Below are 19315 nucleotides of genomic sequence, written 5' to 3' on the forward strand. Positions count from 1 at the left end.
GCGACCCGACACCAAGACACCTATGCACCCGGCTTCCCTGGGTGAGGTAACTCGTGCCCTCCGGTGCTCAAGTGTGTGTTGGCCCTCGAAATACTTACCCTGTAAGTGGCTTGCTTGTTGATTTCTTTGAAGTGCCCTAAAACTTTAAAATACGAACCGCGACTTGCCCCATTGTAACCTATAGGAAACCCGCTGCTGTGTTTAGACACTGCACGCGTCTCCCGTGGGCTTGTTACTTACCTGCTAACACTGCAGTAGTGAAGCCCCAGCGATTCCCAAGGCCCTAGGCTTTGTCATTTTGCAAGTCGAGTTTGTTAACCCATTTTCTTAGTATATGGTCTGGTACGCCCCTATGGCTCCAGCCATATTTGTGCTTAATTTATTGAGAACTGTTGATCTTTTGAATATTTACCTGGCTCTAATCTCATAAAGAGATTAGTAGAGTGTATCTAGAAATAAATACATATATATTTGATATGTGGTGTCCTTTTCATTTGGTAATTCAAGAGATTATAAGGTAAAACAAGCTGCTTTACATTCCTCAGAGACTTAGCCTGAAGGCTGCTCTCCACAGCTACCACTAGGATAGCTTTCTTTAAAAGGTTGTCTTAAACCTATCTACCATAAGAGTCGAATTGGACTGGTGCAAGGTAGCCACTATAACTAGTGACCAGCAGATGCCAGGCCAACTTCTCACAGCCTGCAATCCAGATGGTCTGCTAGTGGGTCAGTTGCTGGTAGTGTTCTGTCCCCTGCTGGTCTTGTTTTCCTGCGGTCTGCACCCCGTCTTCCTCTCCCTCTTCTCCTTGGCCTTCCCCGACCCCGTTGTTCCTTGCTGGTAGTCTGTGGGGGTTGTGGAGTTCGGGTTGGCCCCTGTGCTGTGTCAGGGTGCATCCATGTTGCTATGCACTTTGGATTATTTTTGTTGTATTTTTTCTGTGGTTTTTATAGTGCATTGTTCTGCCAGACGCATGGGATTTGCAGGCCAGTGGCTGGTTTGCGCTACTTTTTGTACCGCGGTTGGCCTCATTGCGTGTTTTTTTGCGTTTGCATTTATGCGGCGTGGCGTTGATTTTCACGCGGACAGTTTGCGCGTTATCTGCTGACTATCGCATGGTACCGCCTTGTTGTGAATCCCACGTTGTCACGGGGTTATTTTCCCGCGATGGGCCGCGATATTGAAAGTTGCGCTACGCTACTCTTGCGGTAGTTATCACACGTTCTTGTGAATATACCCCAAAATCATTTATGTATAATGTAAAAAGGATTGGGGCCAATACATGGACCTGTCGAACTCCCTTCCTTATTCTGAAGCAGTTTGACAGCTCACTCCTGATGAAATACCTAACTAGGGCATAATTTCTTTCATGTAGTCTTATTATAACAGATAAAATGGTGCCTGGGACCCCCATGGCACCTAGAACACATCAGAGTTTGTGGCGAGGGATTAAGCCGTAAGGTGCTTTTAAGACAACAAAAACCACATACAGAAGGCACTTGTCCAGTATCACTGTTTCCATTATGTTGCACAGAAGCGAAAAATCGGATTTATTGTGTTTATGATCTGGTGAAAACCTGCTTGAAGATCTGATAGGAATTTGTTTTTTTTTTTTTTTTTTTTTTTTGAAACCGTTTATTGCACAATGAAAAGGTTACAGGTATGGGCCTACAACCATCCGGCCGGCCGCTAGAGTAGTAAAGGCATATAATATACATACAGTGAGAGTCCCTTGGCGGAGCAGATTGGCAAATCAGGTGACATCAATAGCGTAGGCCACATAACTCCTAGCCCACAATACGGTTTCCTTTTGTCAAACAGAACAACACAAAAAACCACACCCGCAAGGCAACCCGCGATCCAAGTGACAATACGTGCTCCGTAGATGGGGGATCCTAACCAGCAGCGAAACTCTGAAGAGGGGAATGGGAGTATAGCAGGGACTGGGGAACCACGTGCCCACGGCTGAGGGAGGGGTTCGGCTAGGGGGATGGGGCTGGCGAGGCGGCCGGTAGCAGTGGCGGCTCACAAATACCCCCACGGTAGGCGTTCCAGGGGCTCCAGATTTTCACCCACGCCCCAGGCTTACCCCTCGCCACATACACTACCTTTTCACGAAACATACACCAATCCATATGTTCTTTCCAGGCCGACACCGCCGGGGGCCTCTGGGATCCCCACAATTGGGCAATGTCACGCTTCGCTATCATGTATCCCAGAGTCACCCACCGCGTCTGCGGGACCGAATAATCATTTGGTTCCCACACATTCAGCAAGCATCTCCTCGCTTCAGGCAGCAGTGCGACACGCGTAACCACACGCAAGACCTCATGCACACCACGCCAGAATCGCTCCACTTTCGGGCACTCCCACAGTATATGCATGAAAGTTGCCAAAGCACCACAGCCGCGCTTACACAATCCGTCACCAGCAAAGCCCATACGTAGAAGCCTCGGCCCCGTCACGTAAACCCGGTGAAGGATCTTAAGCTGGACAAAGCGAAGGCGAGCCGGGATGGCCACCTCCTTCGGAGAGGCCACCGCGGAGATCCAGTCCTCGTCGTCCAGCTCCAGCCCATCGGCAACCCAGGCCTCGCGGAGGCCAGTCAGCAGGCACGATCTGTCATTGATCAGTTTTTTATATATAAGGGAGATCGTGCTGTCTGGTACGTGGCCATCCAGCACCCTGTCCTCTAGGGGGGAAGACTCCGGAATGGATGCAACATCCGGGAAGACGGAGGCCAGCGCGTGGCGGACTTGTAAGTATCGAAAGTACTCACTGCCTTGCAGCTGAAACTCCATCTGCAGCGTCTCAAAAGTCTTGAAACCCCCCCTCGTCCAGAGATCTCCGACTGTACTGATGCCGATCGTGTCCCACTTCTCGAAGCCCTTCGAGGTCCACAGGGAGCCCAACCTCTCAGACGCATATAGCGGTGACGCCCGGGTCAAACGGTCCTTCCACCCCATAGCTGCATTAGCCGCGTGCCATACACGCACCATGACACGCGTCGGTCCCGTCAGACGGGAGTCGGGCGTGCCAGAGTAGAGCGCTCGATTGTAATCGCCACCGGGCAGGAGCATCTTGTCCATTTCAAATGCCGGGTTCAAGGCGGGCCCGTAAAGGCCATGATAGATTGCAGCTAGCTGGGAGGCCCAGTAATACCGTTTAATGTCCGGGAGGGCGACCCCCCCATCGTACCACGGGAGCGTCAATTTGGCCAGAGCAATACGCGGCCTCCCGTCCCAGAACAGGCGCCGCTGTAGGCCCTCCACCTCGCGGAAGTAGCGCGCTGGTACCAAGTCCATAGTGTTCTGGAGGGCGTACAGGAAGCGCGGCAAGGACATCATCTTAAACAAGGCCGCTCGGCCAAGTGGCGAAAGCGGAAGACGCCGCCAACGCGCGACATCTTCTCGCAAGCGCTGGAGGGGGGGCAACAAGTTCCGCTCATAGCGGGCCTCCGGGTCTAGAGTGATATATATACCCAGGTACCGGAACCCCTGGGAGGCAATTTGGATCGGGCAGTCACGCGGTAGGGCCGGAGCCTCCCCGGAAAGCACATATACGCAGGATTTCGCCCAGTTGATGACAAGGCCTGAGTTTCGCCCGAAGGAGCGCAAAACATCAACCAGGACAATCAGCGATTTGCGCGGGGAGGCGAGATACAAAAGGATATCATCGGCGTAGAGGGACACGCGGTCCTCATACTCAGGGGTCCAGCGGAGACCACGGATAGAAGGGTGCCACCGTAGCCACTCCGCCAAGGGCTCCAATGCCAGTGCAAACAGGAGCGGCGACAAGGGGCAACCCTGACGCGTGCCCCGCCCCAGCTCGAAGGGGGCCGAGACTCGCCCATTCACCACCACCTGCGCCAATGGGACCGAGTACAACAATTTGACCCAGCTAATGAACCCCGGGCCAAATCCGAATTTCGCCAGCATCGCCCAGATGTAAGGCCATTCAAGCGTGTCAAACGCCATGGTGGCGTCTAAGGATGCCAAGATGGCTGGCTCCCGCACAAACGGGACACGCGCGAGCACCCCGTGCAAGCGTCGCAGATTAAGAGCCGTGTTGCGATGGGGTATAAATCCAGATTGGTCTTGGTGGACCAAGTCGCCCACCACACCGACCAACCGGTTGGCCAGCACCTTGGCGAGGATTTTGGGTTCCGCGTTCAAGAGCGAAATTGGCCTGTAGGATGTGACCCGCTCACGGGGCCTCCCCTCCTTGTGTATCACCACGATCGTGGCCAGACGCTGGTCCGGCGGGAGGGAACCTTGCGAGTGGGCCGCCAGGAACATCGCGCGCAGGTGAGGCGCTAGTACATCTGGGCGCAGCTTGTAAAGCTCGATGGGGAGACCATTAGGGCCCATGGCCTTGCCGGATGCGACCGAGCGAATAGCCAGGGCAATTTCGTCCGTGGTGGGAGGAGCGTCCAGCGAATCCCTGTCCTCCACCGAAAGGGAGGGCAGCGCTATGTCCCGAAGCAGGGAATGGGAATCTTCCTCCGAGCAGGGGGAAACCGGGGAGTACACCTCGCGGAAATAATCCGCGAAGCAGGAGACGATGGCTTCCGGCTCGGTGACACGCGCACCATCCATCCTCTCAATCAAAGGCACCACACGACTCGCTCTCTCCCTCTTATCCAACCACGCAATCAATTTACCCGCCTTATCGCCCACATCATACAATCGTCCCTGCTGCTCTCTACTGAGGCCCCTGGCCGCCTCCGTGACGAGGGCCCTATAGGCCGCCTGCTTGAGGTGCAAAACATGCAACTTGGCATCCGTTACCCCGCTCCCCAGGTCACCCTCCAGTTCCACAATCTCGGCCTCCACCCGGGTCACTTCCTCCCGCTCACGCCTCCGGGCATGGGAGATAAAGGAGAGGGCCTCCCCTCTGAGGACTACCTTAAAGGCCTCCCACAGGGAGATGGCCGAAGGGACAGACCCCACATTCTCGTCAAAATATCGCTGTAAGGATTTGATCAAGTCGGCACGAATGGTGGGGTCTCGCAAGTACCATGCATTGATTGGGGCCACCCTGCCCTCCCCCCTCGGGAAGACATCAAAATGTAACAGTAATGGGGAGTGATCTGAAATACCCCGCGCCAGATGGCACACCTCTCCTACCCTCCCAGCGTGGGCCGCCGGGACCAGGATGTAGTCAAGTCGCGAGAGGCTACCATGGGCACCCGAGTGGAAAGTGTATTGCAGCTGCGTGGGGTTCTTTAGTCGCCAGCAATCCACCAGGCCCAGTGTGTCTAAAAGGCCGGACAGCCACGCCTGTGCCCGGGGGAGGTCCCTAGGGGGGTGACGATCCATAGACCCAGAAACTACCGCATTGAAGTCCCCCCCCACCACCAGCAGGCCACCCGGGAGGTCCAGGAGGAGGCGCCCCAGGTCCGCAAATGTAGTAGCTTGTAACCCAGGCGGGACGTACACTGACATGAAAACAAACACTCTACCCTCCATTCTACCCACCAGGACAGTGTAGCGTCCCCTCTCGTCATGGCGCACCTCATCAATCTCCAACGGGAGCGAGTTCTTGATCATGATACCCACCCCCCGCGAACCCGAGGTGAAGCCCGAGTGGGCCACCAAACGATAGCCTCGCCGATTCATGGCATGGAAGGAGTTACCTATAAGGTGTGTCTCCTGCAGGAAGACAACATCTGGCGATATACGTTTCAGGAACTGCAGGACCACACCACGCTTAATCCGATCCCCCAGGCCGTTAACATTCCAGGACAACACGGCCAAATCCCTACCCCCCATCATACGTAGAAGCAATCAGTCGTCCCCCACAGAGCATTTCGAGAACAGCAATACAACAAAGGGTTTGCCTTGCGGTGCGAACAAACAACACACCCCCCCCCACCCCCCCATCCCAACAGAACTCCCCCCTCCCTGCACCCCTGCATGAGCCCAGTCAGCCCCCCCAAAGTGCAGTGTGCCTGTCGCCCCATAGAGAAAGACTAACTAGTACCCCAGAGGAGGAGGGAAGCCCCCAACAGACCCCGTACGACCTCCATAGGAGGGGAACATACACGATCGAGAAATGGTAAAGAAGTATTGTCCCGAGCAGGGCCTATTATTCACCCCTTAATTCTGATCCGGCAGGCCCTCTCCACCGCCCGCACCCCCCCCACCCCCCCGGCCCCGATCATCAGGCAGAGTGTCCAACCAGTCCCCAGCCGCCTCGGGTCGATCAAAGAAGTGCGTGCGACCATCCACCTCCACCCTTAGCTTAGCTGGGAAGAGCATTGAGTACTTTAGGTTCAGGTCCCGCAGGCGACGTTTAACACCGAGAAAACTCAGTCTCTGCTTTTGGACCGCCGGAGTAAAGTCTGGGTAGAAACGCACATCCATGTTGTCAATCTTGACCGGTCCCTGTTGCCTGGAGGTCTGCAGGATAGCGTCCCTGTCCCGAAAGTTAAAAACCCGGGCAATGAGAGGCCGCGGCGGGGCACCGGCCTTCGGCCTGCCCCCAGGGACCCGGTGAGCACGCTCCACCGCAAAAAGCTTACTCAGGCCCCGGGGCTGCAGATGGGTAAGGATCAAATCTTCCACAAAAAGGTCTGCGGCCTCCGCCTCTCGTCCCTCCGGCACCCCCACAATGCGAACATTATTCCTCCTGGCCCGACCCTCGGAATCCTCCAGTCGCCGGTCCATCAGGGCGCTCGCCTGGCCAAGCCGGCGCACCTCCTTTTGGAGGGCCGCCACATCCGTCTCGAGGCCCGTTGTGGTGTGGGTCAGGGAATCGACCCGGTCATTCGTCTTAGACAGGTCGGCCCTCACCAGGCTCACATCCACAAGGACCGAGTCTATTTTTTGCGCTAGGGTGTCGAAGCGCTGGTCCACCGAGGCCTTCATCTCTGCGATGGCGCCCATGACGTCCCGGAGGGTCAGGTCCGCCGGCTGGGCAGATGTCTCCGTCAGGCCCGCCGGGGATGTGCGCGATGTCTCCGGAGATCCCTTCTGGAGAGTGTAGCGGTCCATACTGTTGGATTGGTGCGCCGGGCCACGGCGGGTCGTCTTCACCTTCGCCCGGTCGCCATCTTGTTTGGTGGACATGCTTGCTCTCCCACCGTCGTGCCAATCTCCTCGAAAGGGCCGATAAACCAGTTCACGGGGTCCGGGGGGGGGAGGGCGGCCACTGTACCACAGGGCGTCCCACAGCTGGCGGGTCAGCCGGGCACCTGGACACGACCACACCACCGCACCCCGCCTCGCGACCCTACCTCGCTGGAGGCGAGGAGGGCGCAAAAGTGAAAGTGAAAGCGCGGGGTACGCGAGTCGCCCAGCCGTGCCCGCCGCTGTTGTTCACTTTGCCCCCGGATCGCCCCACTACTCCAATCCGGGGGGCCGGCGCGGAGAAGGCCGCAACCTTCGATCGGCGCTCCCACCGGTGTTCGGGGTCAGATTCGAACGCGGAAAACGGGTGGCGCCTCAGCTCGGGTTCACCGACACAGTCCCCTCAAGAAGGACAGGATATAGCCAGGATTAATTCAGGAGGTCGCGGAGGTCCTCGGGAGCCTCGCACCTACGCGGCCATCTTGGTTGCGCGCTAGGCTCCTCCTCTCTGATAGGAATTTGAACTCAGTGTCAGGACAGGAGGGCAGTGGAAGACCCCTCAGTAGACTTTGAAGGACGATCTACCCTTACATGTAAGAAATGGTGCCTTTCTGGACATTTAAATGTCTGATTTTCATTCACAGACATGAGTCCGAGGTCAGGCAAAGGAAAACGGAACATCCTAATAATATACCGCCATAAGTGAAACTGCTCGCGACTCTTCTAACCGAGGGGGTTGTAACATGCAGCTGCTGGGTCTGACTGTGCGGGTTCACCGGGTTTTCAAAGATCGCACCCTGTGCGCCTCTCTTCCTCCGAGAGCTGCTTGCAACCCTTCACGCTGGCCCCGTCCCGCCCCGCCCCGTCTCTTTCATAAATAGCTAATCTTGAAGCTGCCCTTCAGGCTTCAGCTCGGCTGTTTCTTGTTTATGTGTAAGAGAGGCACAGCGAGGGTTTGGGCTTTACCAACATCTTCCTCTTAAGTGAACTCTTTAACTTTTTATGTTTATTCACGGTCAGCCTTCCCACCAGAGACCCTGTACACGCAGGCGTGTCGAGGTAGTGGTAGCTTCATGGGCGCTCACGGAGAGCCCCAGCACCCTGCTGCACAGACTGCGCGTCAGTACCCCTGTTCACCGATATCTGTACCCCCTCGGCGGGCATCGGACATGAGAGCTCCTGCACACTTGTGCATACACATGGAGGAGCAGCGGTGGTCGCTGGCATACTTAGCCAGGGTCACTAATGTTGTGATCTGGGGTTCTACCATGCATCAGGGTCATGGGGCATGCTGGGTGGGGGCGCGCCACGTGCGTGGGGCCTATCGCCAGCAGCGCGCAGTAAATCACACAGACACAGGTCCTTAGTCGGGCGCGAACTAAACTCCGTTCGCCCGCCCCTTTATTTTATACATGCGCTCACGTCCGTCGACGTGAGCGCAAACTACGCATTCCTCCTTGCGCTCTAGCCGAAGGCTAGAGCGCTAACTGTAACATCCCTCTCCAAGTTAGTCCTTGACAACAGTCCCAACTTCAATTCGCGGCGCCACTTACTTGACATGCAAAGTCCCGCAATCGGCTGCTGGGCCTGGGGTTTTCTCTTAGCCCATACCTCGCAGTTCCCCGAGGGGTCGGGGCTTGGGTCGTTGGTGCCGCCTCTTGCTCTGGTCCGCTGTCCGGGTGTTCGGCATTATCTGGGCCGTCCCTTGGGGGGTCCGGCGAGACGGGGCTTGGCACCCTCGCTGGAATAACCCCTGTGTCAGGCTCTTCACCCACCACTGTAGCTTCATGGTCGACCACCGGCCTCCTCACTACTTTGAACCATGAGATGTTCCGGGTGATCAGCTCGCCTCCCCGGCGCGCTGTCACCATGGTTCCGTGCCGGTCGACTACTCTCCAGTAGCCCTGTTCATACCGAGTCTTGAATTTTCCTCCGGGTCGCCGCTCTCGTATAACCACCACGTCCCCCACGCGGACCTCCCTGGGCACCGCCCTCCGCGCCTTGCTGACTTTGTCATTGCGCTCCTGGTGCCTCCGGAATGCACTCTCCGCGTCGAATGGAGGGGCTGTCCAGCCTGGGGCGACTGGTAGCCCGTCTCGGCGAGCCCCTTTGAACATCAGGGCCCAAGGTGCTTGACGAGTGGAGCAGTGGGGGGTGCTGCGGTATTCCCCCAGAAACCGCTGCAGTTCTTGTTCTAGGTCTGACTGTTCCGACACGGCGATGCGCAGTATTTTGTTGATGGTACGCATGAGCCTTTCTACCTCTCCATTGGCCTGTGGCCACTGCGGGGTGATGCGTCGATGGCGTATGCCATGAGACTTGAGGAGCTCTCCGAACTCGTGTCCTTGAAATGGGGGCCCGTTGTCGCTCCGCAGTTCTTCGGGGCACCCGAAAATCCCGAATACCTTTTCCAGGACGGGGCCCACGTGCACGAAGGCCGTGGACGGCAACGCCTCCGCTAGTGGGTACTTCGAGTAGCTGTCAATGATCACTAGCGTGACTCGCCCGTCCCGTAGGCTCCCGAAGTCCACACTGATATTCTCCCACGGGCCTTTCCCATGCTCTTCGGTGATGATGGGAGCCGGCGGTTGGGCTCCGCTGGTCAACTGGCATGATTGGCAGCTGCGAACCGCGTCGTCTACGTAGGTGTCCATGCTCGGGAACCATACTTTCTCCCTCATCCGAGCCTTCATTCTCTCTGTTCCTTGGTGTCCTTTGTGCGCCAGCTGCGTGGCCCGGGTCCTGAGGGCAGCCGGGATGACTATTCTGGATCCTCGGATGACGAGCCCTCCTCTGGTCACGCTTAGCTCGTGACGCACTCTCCACATGTGTTGGAGATCATCTCTCCCTTCATGAGACCACGAGTTCGCTGCCTGGAGAAAATGCTGCCAGGTTCCCCCGAGTATGGTGTCCTTGACCTTGATGAGCACTGGGTCTTGTTCGGCCGCCTCCATGATTTCCTCTAGGGTTAAGGCCCGGGGGCACGCCAGGGCTGCCACCATGTCGAGATGACCTTCAGCATCCTCTTCCCCATCCATCGGTGTCGGTTCGCTGTGGGTCTCGGGGTGTCGGGATAGAAAGTCTGCGGGGTTTTTGGCCCCTGGCCTGTAGACCACAGTGAGGTGGTACTGTTGAAGGTTGATGGCCCACCGTCCTATTCGTGGGGGAGGATGTGGTGCCGTCCCTCGGAACAGTGGAACTAGTGGCTGGTGGTCCGTCACCACCGTGAATGGGTGTCCACACACGTACAGATGGAAGTGACGGCAGCTCCACCGAATGGCTAGGGCTTCGTGCTCGATTTGGGAATAGCGCTTTTCTGTGTCCGTGAGGGCCTTGCTGGCGTACGCCAGGGCTGCCCACTGCCCGGGTTCCTGCTCTTGCATTAGGACTGCGCCTAGTCCTACCGGGCTTGCATCCACTAGGACTTCCGTCTTCTTGCTCGGGTCAAAGTAGACCAGTGTGGTCTGGTCCAAAAGGGCTGTCTTGATTGCCTTGAACGCTGCCTCTTCGGCATCTGTCCATCGCCACACTACCTCGGTCTTGGTGAGGTGTCTGAGAGGTTCGGCTAGAGTGGCCAAATTCGGGATGAACCGCCCACAGTAAGTGGCCATCCCCAGGAAGCTGCGGACTTCCGCTACCGATGCTGGAGCTGCAGCCGCTTTGATGGCGTGGGACTTCCAGGGATCCACTTGGATGCCTTCTTTGGTGAAGACGTAGCCGAAGAATTCGATGGTTTGTCGAAACAGTTGGCACTTTTCCCGGTGCAAGGTGACACCATGTTCTTGCAGCCGTGACAGTGTGGCACGCACATGCCGATAGTGTTCTTCCACCGTCTTGGAATAGATGAGGATGTCGTCACTCACATTTAAGACCCCAGGTAGTCCGAGCAGGATGTCTTTGATGGTATTTTGGAAAATCTCTGCTGCTGAGGAGATTCCGAAATTCAGGCGTTTGTATCTACTCAGTCCTAGGTGCGTGCTGAACGTAGTAATGTATCGGCTTTCCTTTGCCAAGGTGAGCTGGTGGTATCCTGCATTCAAGTCTAGTTTGGAGAACCACCGAGCTCCGTTTAAATCAGACACAATGTCATCCATAGTCGATGTGATGTGTCTCTCATGCTTGATGGCTTTGTTTGGCAACCGCATATCTATGCATAGACGGATTTTCCCCGGTTGTCGGGGCTTCTCTGCGATTACCATGGGTGAAACCCACGGTGTGGGTCCGGTCACCTTCTCGATCACTCCTTGCTCTTCCAACCTTTGAAGTTCCTCCTCCACCAGCGGCCGTAGGTGGAATGGTATCCGCCTGTGCCTGAGGGCCGTCGGTGCCACCGCAGGGTCGATGTGAAGATGTACCGGTGGCCTCTTGATCTTTCCTAGCCCTGAGAAGAGGCCCTTGAAAGTATCCAGCAGGTCTTCGGCTTGCTTGTCCTGGATCTTCCTGAGGAACGCGATCAGCCCGAGGTCCTCGGCCGCATGACCGCTGAGTAGAGTGTCCACCTCCTAGTCAATGACGTGAATGTCAATCACTATTTCTGCGTTTTCTGCACTCACCGCCACCGTCATCTTCCCTTTTAGCGGTAACGGCGTGTCGCTCCCATAGGCGTAGATCTTGGCCTTGGACGGTCGGAGCTCCGGTCTCGGCCTGAGCCGGTTGTACTGCTGTACGCCCATTACTGTCACGGACGCACCTGTGTCTATCACCGCGTTGACTTCCGTTCCTGCTATCAGTAGGTCGCATCGCGGCTGCGGTCGCCTGGTACTTTTCAGGGCTTTCGTGAAGGATATGAAGTACGTTTCTTCGCTATCATCAGACTCGGTGCTCAAGTCCTGGTGGCCCCTGGCTTTCTCATGCCTGGGCGGCGGTCGGGATGACAGTGATGTGTGCGAGAGCTGTCGTACCAGCTTTCTCTGCGGCTTATCCCACTTGCTTTCGCCCTTCTGTGTCTTCCTCCGGCACACTGACGCGTAGTGATTTTCGATCCCACAGTTTGTGCACACCTTCCCTCTGGCCGGGCATGTTTTGAGCGGGTGATCTTCGTACCCGCAGTACCCGCATAGCCGGGTCTGGGCTGGGGGCCGCCGGTCTCGGGGTCTCTGAGGCCTTTTCTGTCTTCACCTCCACTTGTTTTTCTATTCCCTTTACCAGGGCCTGGTCCATTTCCTCTGCCCGTGCCGCCGACAGATCATGCGTCCTGGCTAGGACTAGGATGTTGTTCATCGGGATGTTGGGCCTGCGGAGTATCAGTCCGCGAAGCGTCTTGCTCCGGATCCCAAGTATCAATTGCGCCCTAATTTCTTCTTTGGCCCTGTCACCTACGAGGTGCGTGTCCGCGAGGGCTCTTAATCGTGCATGGAAAGCGTCCACCGACTCCCCTTCGCGCTGCCTCGCTTGGCGGAGCTTGAAGTGCTCATAGTCCAGGTTGACCTGCGGGTCGAAATGTGCATTTAGAGCTGCCACCGCCGCTGCGTAGTCGTCCGGGTTCCCCGTGTTAGGCAGGTGTTTAAAAAGAAGATATACTTCTTCTCCTGCGTAGTGGAGCAGGAGGGACCTCTTCACCGCCCCGTCCGTCTCCCTTGAACCAATGAAATAGTTCTCCAGTCTGCCCAGCCAGGTTTGCCAGCGCGGGGCAGCCGTCGTGTGGTCAGCAGCTTCGCTGAATGGGGGCAGGACCCCTGTCGGGGGGTGATGGGGTAGCGCTCTGGCTTGGTCCTGTTGCTCCGTGTCGCTCATCGTGGTGCAAGAACCACGTGCTCGGTGTACTAGCGTTGTGACCACTGACCTCCTCAGCAAACTTGTCCGCCTTTATTCTGTCGCGCGCCGCGCCGCCTGCTGGGCGATGCACTCTTCAGGCCTGCAGGTCTTCTGCTGCTCCGTCAGACGGTGGTGTGGCCTCGTGACGGTCGTGCACATCTCCGGTAACAGCAGCTGTTCCGTGGGGGAGCTGCTGGGCTGCCTGTAGCCTCGGAGAGCAGTGCAGGAAGGGAGTGTGGTGGGGGCCCACTCTCATCGCCAGTGTTGTGATCTGGGGTTCTACCATGCATCAGGGTCATGGGGCATGCTGGGTGGGGGCGCGCCACGTGCGTGGGGCCTATCGCCAGCAGCGCGCAGTAAATCACACAGACACAGGTCCTTAGCCGGGCGAACTAAACTCGGCCCGCCCCTTTATTTTATACACATGCTCACGTCCGTCGACGTGAGCGCAAACTACGCATTCCTCCTTGCGCTCCACTGTAACAACTAACACATTTTACATATATTCCGAGTGCTTGTCTAAAGACGCCAACATGCTAATCGCACCCTTCACGCATTTTGACTCCATTTACAAATTCGACAGAGTTGCATAACACAGCCCTCCCCTCCCCCCTCCTCCCCCCCCCCCTCCGCAGTGGGGGGAGCAAGCTCCAGGAGGTCCCCACAAATACTGTGACTGGAGAGCTCTTGATTGAGCCTGGAGGGGGGCTCTCCACGCAGGGAGGCCCCTTCCAGTTTTGTTACACAGCCCCAGTGTTTGGGCTTTCTGAAGACCCCCGCCTGGTTTTTAATTTTAAAAAAAGCGAACAATTGTTTTCAATTTCGGTTCATAGGAAATAGTTATTACCAGAGAGCAGTGTGAAAGTGTAACTCTTGCCCCCAATGTGCAGCGTGGATTGGATGACGTGAAGTGAGGGCGTGGAGTACAGTTGGTATATAATGAGACTCTGCGGAGGGCCGCCTCCTGCACTGGACGGGGAGCGGCGGGGCTGTGAACACCTCGACGTATTTCTTACTCGCTGACTTGCAGTTAAGTGTGACGTGGTAGGAAACTTCAATTTTAATTCGGGTACCGCTTTCGTGCACAAATGAACACTTTACACAGATCCGAGTACGTATTTCACTCAGTAAAAGGACTGAGTACATCTCGATGCGTGACAGCGCAGCTGTCGTAACCAGGAGGGCGCGGGGGTTCAATCCGTCTCACCGTCGCCTCGGGTGCACTTGTGAACAGTAAGTTTTTCTCACTGGTCCGCTATGGGGGCCCCTGAAGAAAGCCCAATCCCTGGAGACCTGGAGCTCGTAATTTTGAACGGGGCCTGCGCTGGGGGCACACAACCTAAGAGGACCCTCGACGCACTGCCAGGTGAGCCAATGCCCCACGTCCAGGGCAAGTGGATGACAAAACTGTAGGGGTGGGGAGGGGTGGAGGGTCACACAGGGACGTGGCCGATTAAATGAAGGGTGTGGCTTAAAACACAAAACCGAAAAATCTGTGGTGTGCTGCCCGACTGGTATTTTAATGCCAACGTCCTTGCATCCAGATATATAATCCAGCAAGTAACGTTACAGCTACAACAAGCCAGAACAATGGGCTTTCTCAATTGTTGTTAGTTGCATAATAATAAATAAGCAAGAACTAACACTTGTATATAATATTGAAAATGCTTCAGTTCTCGAGTGATGAGACGGTGAAAACAACTAAAACGAGTGTCTTTGAAGTTACATCCAGACATGCCAACCCTCCCGATTCAGGCGGGAGACTACCGATTTGAAGGCTAGTCTCCCGCCTCCCGATTCCTGCAAGCAAAAACCCGATTCCTCGGGGTTTCAGCAGACAGGGCTGGTATTGTGTGACTGCTGATTCTTCCAGCAATAGTCAGAGTGGAGCTGCAGGGGATCTTAGAAGGGGTGAAAAACCAACAAAGCCCCATTAACAAGCGAATGGTCTTTTAAAGACCTGTGAAGTGCTCGGGGGCGGTTGTGGGTGCCCGGGAAGCTGTTTCAGCCCGGGCTGCAACAGAGGGGGGTGGGGGGGGGGGGGGGTGTATGCACTGCCAGCAACCTGCCAGGCCAGTGAGTGCAGAACAGTTGCATCACCCGGTATCTGCGCTCCGTGCTTCTGAAAGGTAAGACAAAAACGTGCATTTGCGTTTCAAATGTCCAATCCTGCAGCAGCACCCTTCCAAGGCCCATACATGACAGTATCACGATTCAAGGCCCCATTCTCCCGATTTTTTCAAAAACATCTCCCACTTTGCTCTTCTGAAATGTTGGCATGTATGCTTTGGTTTGCATCATCCGAGGCGTGCACGTGGAAAAGTCCCATGACCACAGGTGTGAGTCATCGTATCCGGGCAGAGTACATAAGAAGGGGTTGAGTCGTTTCGTCACAGGGGCCCGGTGCTGGGGAGGTTATCGCGCAATAATCAGTCCACGCCAGGTACTTTGCGTAAAAGGCCATTTTATTAGGACAGGGTTGGACAACCATAACCAGAAACATAACACAAATCCCCAACAATCCCCAACAACAACATTCCTCGCTACCCATACTCTCCAAGACTCCAACTACTCCATAGCCACTTCACACCGCAACCTTCTCACTTCCTTTCGCTTCCTCACTTCTCTTCCAAAACTCCACCACCATCTCCATTCGTCGTCCACTGCTCTGACGCACCCCCACGTTCTCCCCAGTATCCCCCTCCCCGGGAGGGTGAGTATGCCCGTCATGGACTCCTCCCCCCTCCCCAATCCGCCCCACACACACACACACAACCCGTCCTAAACTGGCACGCTGAAAACATGACCTCCTCAACTAGTCATGTGATTGCCGGGTGGGTGGGTGGCCAACGGTCCACTAACTACCCTCCCTGAGGCGCTGGGGAATGGAAGAGGAAGGACTTCCTCTTCCTGCCCCTTTTAACCCTACCTGCGACCCCACCCCTTATCCCACCCCTTCCTCCCCTGTCCTTCAATATGCGCGAACTCCCCGGGGGAAGACTAGACCGCTGGTCTTACTTCCCCCGGGGGCCTCCCTGTCTGACAGAATAAGCATGGGATGCACGTGATTTACTTTCGGTTCAAGCAGAGAAAAAGTATCCAAGCACAAAAAACACGGGGCGCTCTATAAACACCTGTTCACTGCAGAAAATGTACAGGAGAGGGTGTGTCTGCTTTGGGCAAATCAATCGCTCAGTGCCTAAAAAAGAGGATTGTGACATTGTGTATTGTAACTGGTGCTCACTTACAGCGCTCTGATTTCGTCTGGTCGCGTTCCCGCTATCGCAAAGTAAATGATCTCACATATCGGAGTTATATGGGTAGTGGGGTTTGAATGGGGCACCCGCTGCACTTCAGTGAAGGTGCCCGTCACAGTTGTGGCGTGAGCTGCTACCTAACCCACATCTATCTATGCAGAGGATGAGCTTGGAAAGTGGGTTGACGGCATTACTTTTCCTTTCTGTGTGTTTCTAAACCAATCTTTTGTGCTAATCTAAACCCCATAAGCAGTGAGTTCCTGGAATTTGTATTTGACTGGCGACTTCTGCCTTCTCACCCTCTAGGCCAGAGGTCTTCAAACATTTTTTCTCTGAGGCCCCCCAAAGCAAAATATTTTAAAGTTGCCCCCCCCCCCCCCCCATTAAACTCTATGGCAGGACAGGGGAGCGGAGGGGCAGGACTGAGCGCAGGGGGTCGGGCTGATATTAGTTCATGGATACTTTTTCAGTACCTCATAAGCCACAACAAATCTGAAACCTGCAAAGAGCGAATTCATCAAACCAAACACAGAAACTGACCAACAAATTCTGCTCCCCATAATGGGTGTGTTGTGTTCACCTTACACACCAGGCACCAATGCAACAACGCCTGTTGTACTAGTGATAGATGTCAGCGGCCCGGAGTAGAATGAGGGCTCCTGGGGGTGCCACTCGCAGAGCGTGCACCCCGGGTAGCTTCGGGCATATGGTATGGCCCTTTGGACGATTAGGCAATCGCGATTGGTCCGTTTGCCTAGCGCTAGCCTCGTGTGACGAACGTTCCATGTGGTGCGCTTAGCTTGAATACTTGAGGTAGGGTAACACATTTTTTCCCACCCAAAAAAGCAAAAAAAAAAAAAAAAAACGGTTCTTTGATTTGGTGAATCATTATTTACAAAATGTTTTGTCTAGGAGGTTTGTCGCTTGTACAGGTGGCAGAGTTGGAGGAGATCAAGACGGGCAGGAAAGGTTTGGGGGCATTAGGAATAGCTTCGGACAGAGGAAAGCAAGGGAGAGAAGTTGGAGGCAAGAGTTAGGCAGGAGATGGAGTTAGGGGTTTGGGGAGGAGGATTAGGCTGAACAAGGTGGGGGTGGTAGTTGTACGGGGATATTGCTTAGGGGCGGGGGGTGTTAGTTTGGAATATTTTTGTATTATGAGCTGATGCAATTAGATATCGTGTTGCCTACCTGTCCAATAAAGCGGCCTTTTACCCCAAATTTGAGTCTTGTACATGATTATTGCCCGATGGCATCTCTTCTGTCTCCTCCACCTGTCACCCACCAATGCCTGATCAGCACTACGGTCTTCAAACAGGCTCTGTAGCTTTTATTTTTTGTGGAGTTCAATTCTGCGCAAACTCGGCCCAAGGGTATTGGAGCGTTCCTTTACATGAGCACCCGTTACATTACACAGAGTCAGAATTTTTGTTTTTAGGCACATGGATATGGTGATTTGCCCCACGGAACGGTCAGTTATCAGAAGCCAGTATAGACTTGTAGCTCCACAAAGGTTTTTTTATTTTTGCGAGGTACTGTGAGCATGTCACCAACTGAATTCTTAAGTAGTTCTTTTAACGAACACTCATTAAAATGTTTTTAGGGATAGTCTGATTACTTATTACGAGAATATGTAGATAAAAATGATGACTTTCATATTCAGTGTTTTCTGTCACAGGCTCGTACTTTATAGCACTATAAATACGCATGCCACCATTCTCCACTGTGCCAACTAGAATTCAGTTTTGTGATTTTTCTAGCAGGACCACTGAAATTATGCAATTTGTGGAATTTTCCACATAATTATGCATTTGCCACTTAATCACTCATCTGCTGCATAATCTACAAATTTAAATTTAAAAAATGTTTCTAGCTCAAACGGATGAAAAGGTATAAAAAAAATGTAGCAACATGTTGCCACATAGTGGGACAGCCCTTCACAATAGGTGATTTGTCATCTTTCAGTTGCTGGTTGGTGTATTTTGGTGGTAATCTGATACTAATGAAGTGAAATCTTTGCCCTGACAGTATTTACACGTGTTCAAATGGAAACGCAATGAAATACTATCATAAAAGGTGCCACATTAATTTGTATTTTGCATTTTCCTGCGACATAATTTATTTACCCCTGCTGCATAACTTTGGTCCTTTCCTGCCGCATAATTCTAGTGGTGCTGCTTTCTGGTCTCAAACCGACATCTGCTTTGATTGCATTAGGCAACTGAGGTTTTGTATTAAAATTGATTAGTTAAACCTTCATTTATTTTCCACTTAACGTGCACATTTTTTTTGTACGCAATTACCTGAAGTTTGGGAAAATAGCAAACCTATTAAAGAATATATTGCTCTTCTTAGCCATATCCTTCACCCTGCCACGCCACACTTACTGACCACCACCACCTCAGGGCATCCAGGATCATAGTTCATACTGTCTTAAAGCCTTTCAGCTTCTGTATGTAAATCAAGATCTGGAAACGCACCAAATGAATAAAATCGTGCTTCCAGGCCTTCCTCATTTGCAAGTACTTAAAGAGCCATTTGCGCACCTGGGAAAGCAGCCTCGGCCCCAAGGGGGCGCATCCCACAGTTTGAAGTATTCTGCTCTAGGTTCTTGTTAGACCTGGCACCATAGGCGTGCGTCTCCCTTCCCTTTTTTTTTTTTTTTGCTGTTGGCTCCTGTGTTTTTGATTGTCTAGATGCTTTGGGCACTTTGCCACTGCTGTTCAGTGTTAAAGTGCAAGTGCTCCCTATTATAAACTGTTGCAAGGGATTAGTGACTCCATGATTGGCTATTTGATTTACTTGTCAGACCCTAGTATAGTGCACCATGGGTGCCCAGGGCCTGTAAATCGAATGCTGCAGGTGGGCTTGCAGCACTGGTTGTGCCACCCACAGAAGCAGCTTGTAAAGTGTGACTCAGTCCTGCCATTGCAGAGCCTTTGTGCAGTCTTGGACTGCCATGTCGACTTGGCAAGTGCAACCACATGCCAGTCCCTAAACGTTCCCTTTTCTACAGGTTAGTCACCCCTATGGGCTGCGTGCATTGTATGTGAAAGGTAGGACATGCTCTGATGTGTGTGGCATGTCCTGATAGTGAATTACAGCCAATTTTGTTTTTCACTCTTGCAAGGCTACCTGTTCCCATAGGCCAGAATGGGCAGTTTGATTATAATATCTTATAATCCTATCTGACCCAGGGAACAAGGTAGACCAGCATTTGCAATTCAAAAGGTCTC

At 54.1% G+C, this 19315-nt stretch overlaps 2 protein-coding genes across 3 annotated transcripts in view; one reads left to right on the plus strand and one right to left on the minus strand.

The window, feature by feature from the left end:
• The window catches only part of LOC146812976 (uncharacterized), an 80212-nt gene that overhangs the window by 15702 nt on the left and 45195 nt on the right, over positions 1 to 19315 (minus strand). The gene's annotated exons all lie outside the window — the stretch shown is intronic.
• Positions 13807 to 19315, plus strand: part of LOC146812977 (C-type lectin domain family 2 member B-like) — a 189075-nt gene continuing 183566 nt past the window's right edge. For both annotated transcript variants that reach the window (XM_085619999.1, XM_085619998.1), the window contains exon 1: positions 13807 to 14191. In XM_085619999.1, coding sequence (XP_085476125.1) covers positions 14083 to 14191 — 109 coding nt within the window. In that variant the 5' untranslated portion in view covers positions 13807 to 14082. The remainder of the gene's footprint in view (positions 14192 to 19315) is intronic.

This window comes from Triturus cristatus, chromosome 7 (assembly GCF_964204655.1).
Source record: "Triturus cristatus chromosome 7, aTriCri1.1, whole genome shotgun sequence".
In the NCBI taxonomy this organism is placed as follows: domain Eukaryota; kingdom Metazoa; phylum Chordata; class Amphibia; order Caudata; family Salamandridae; genus Triturus; species Triturus cristatus.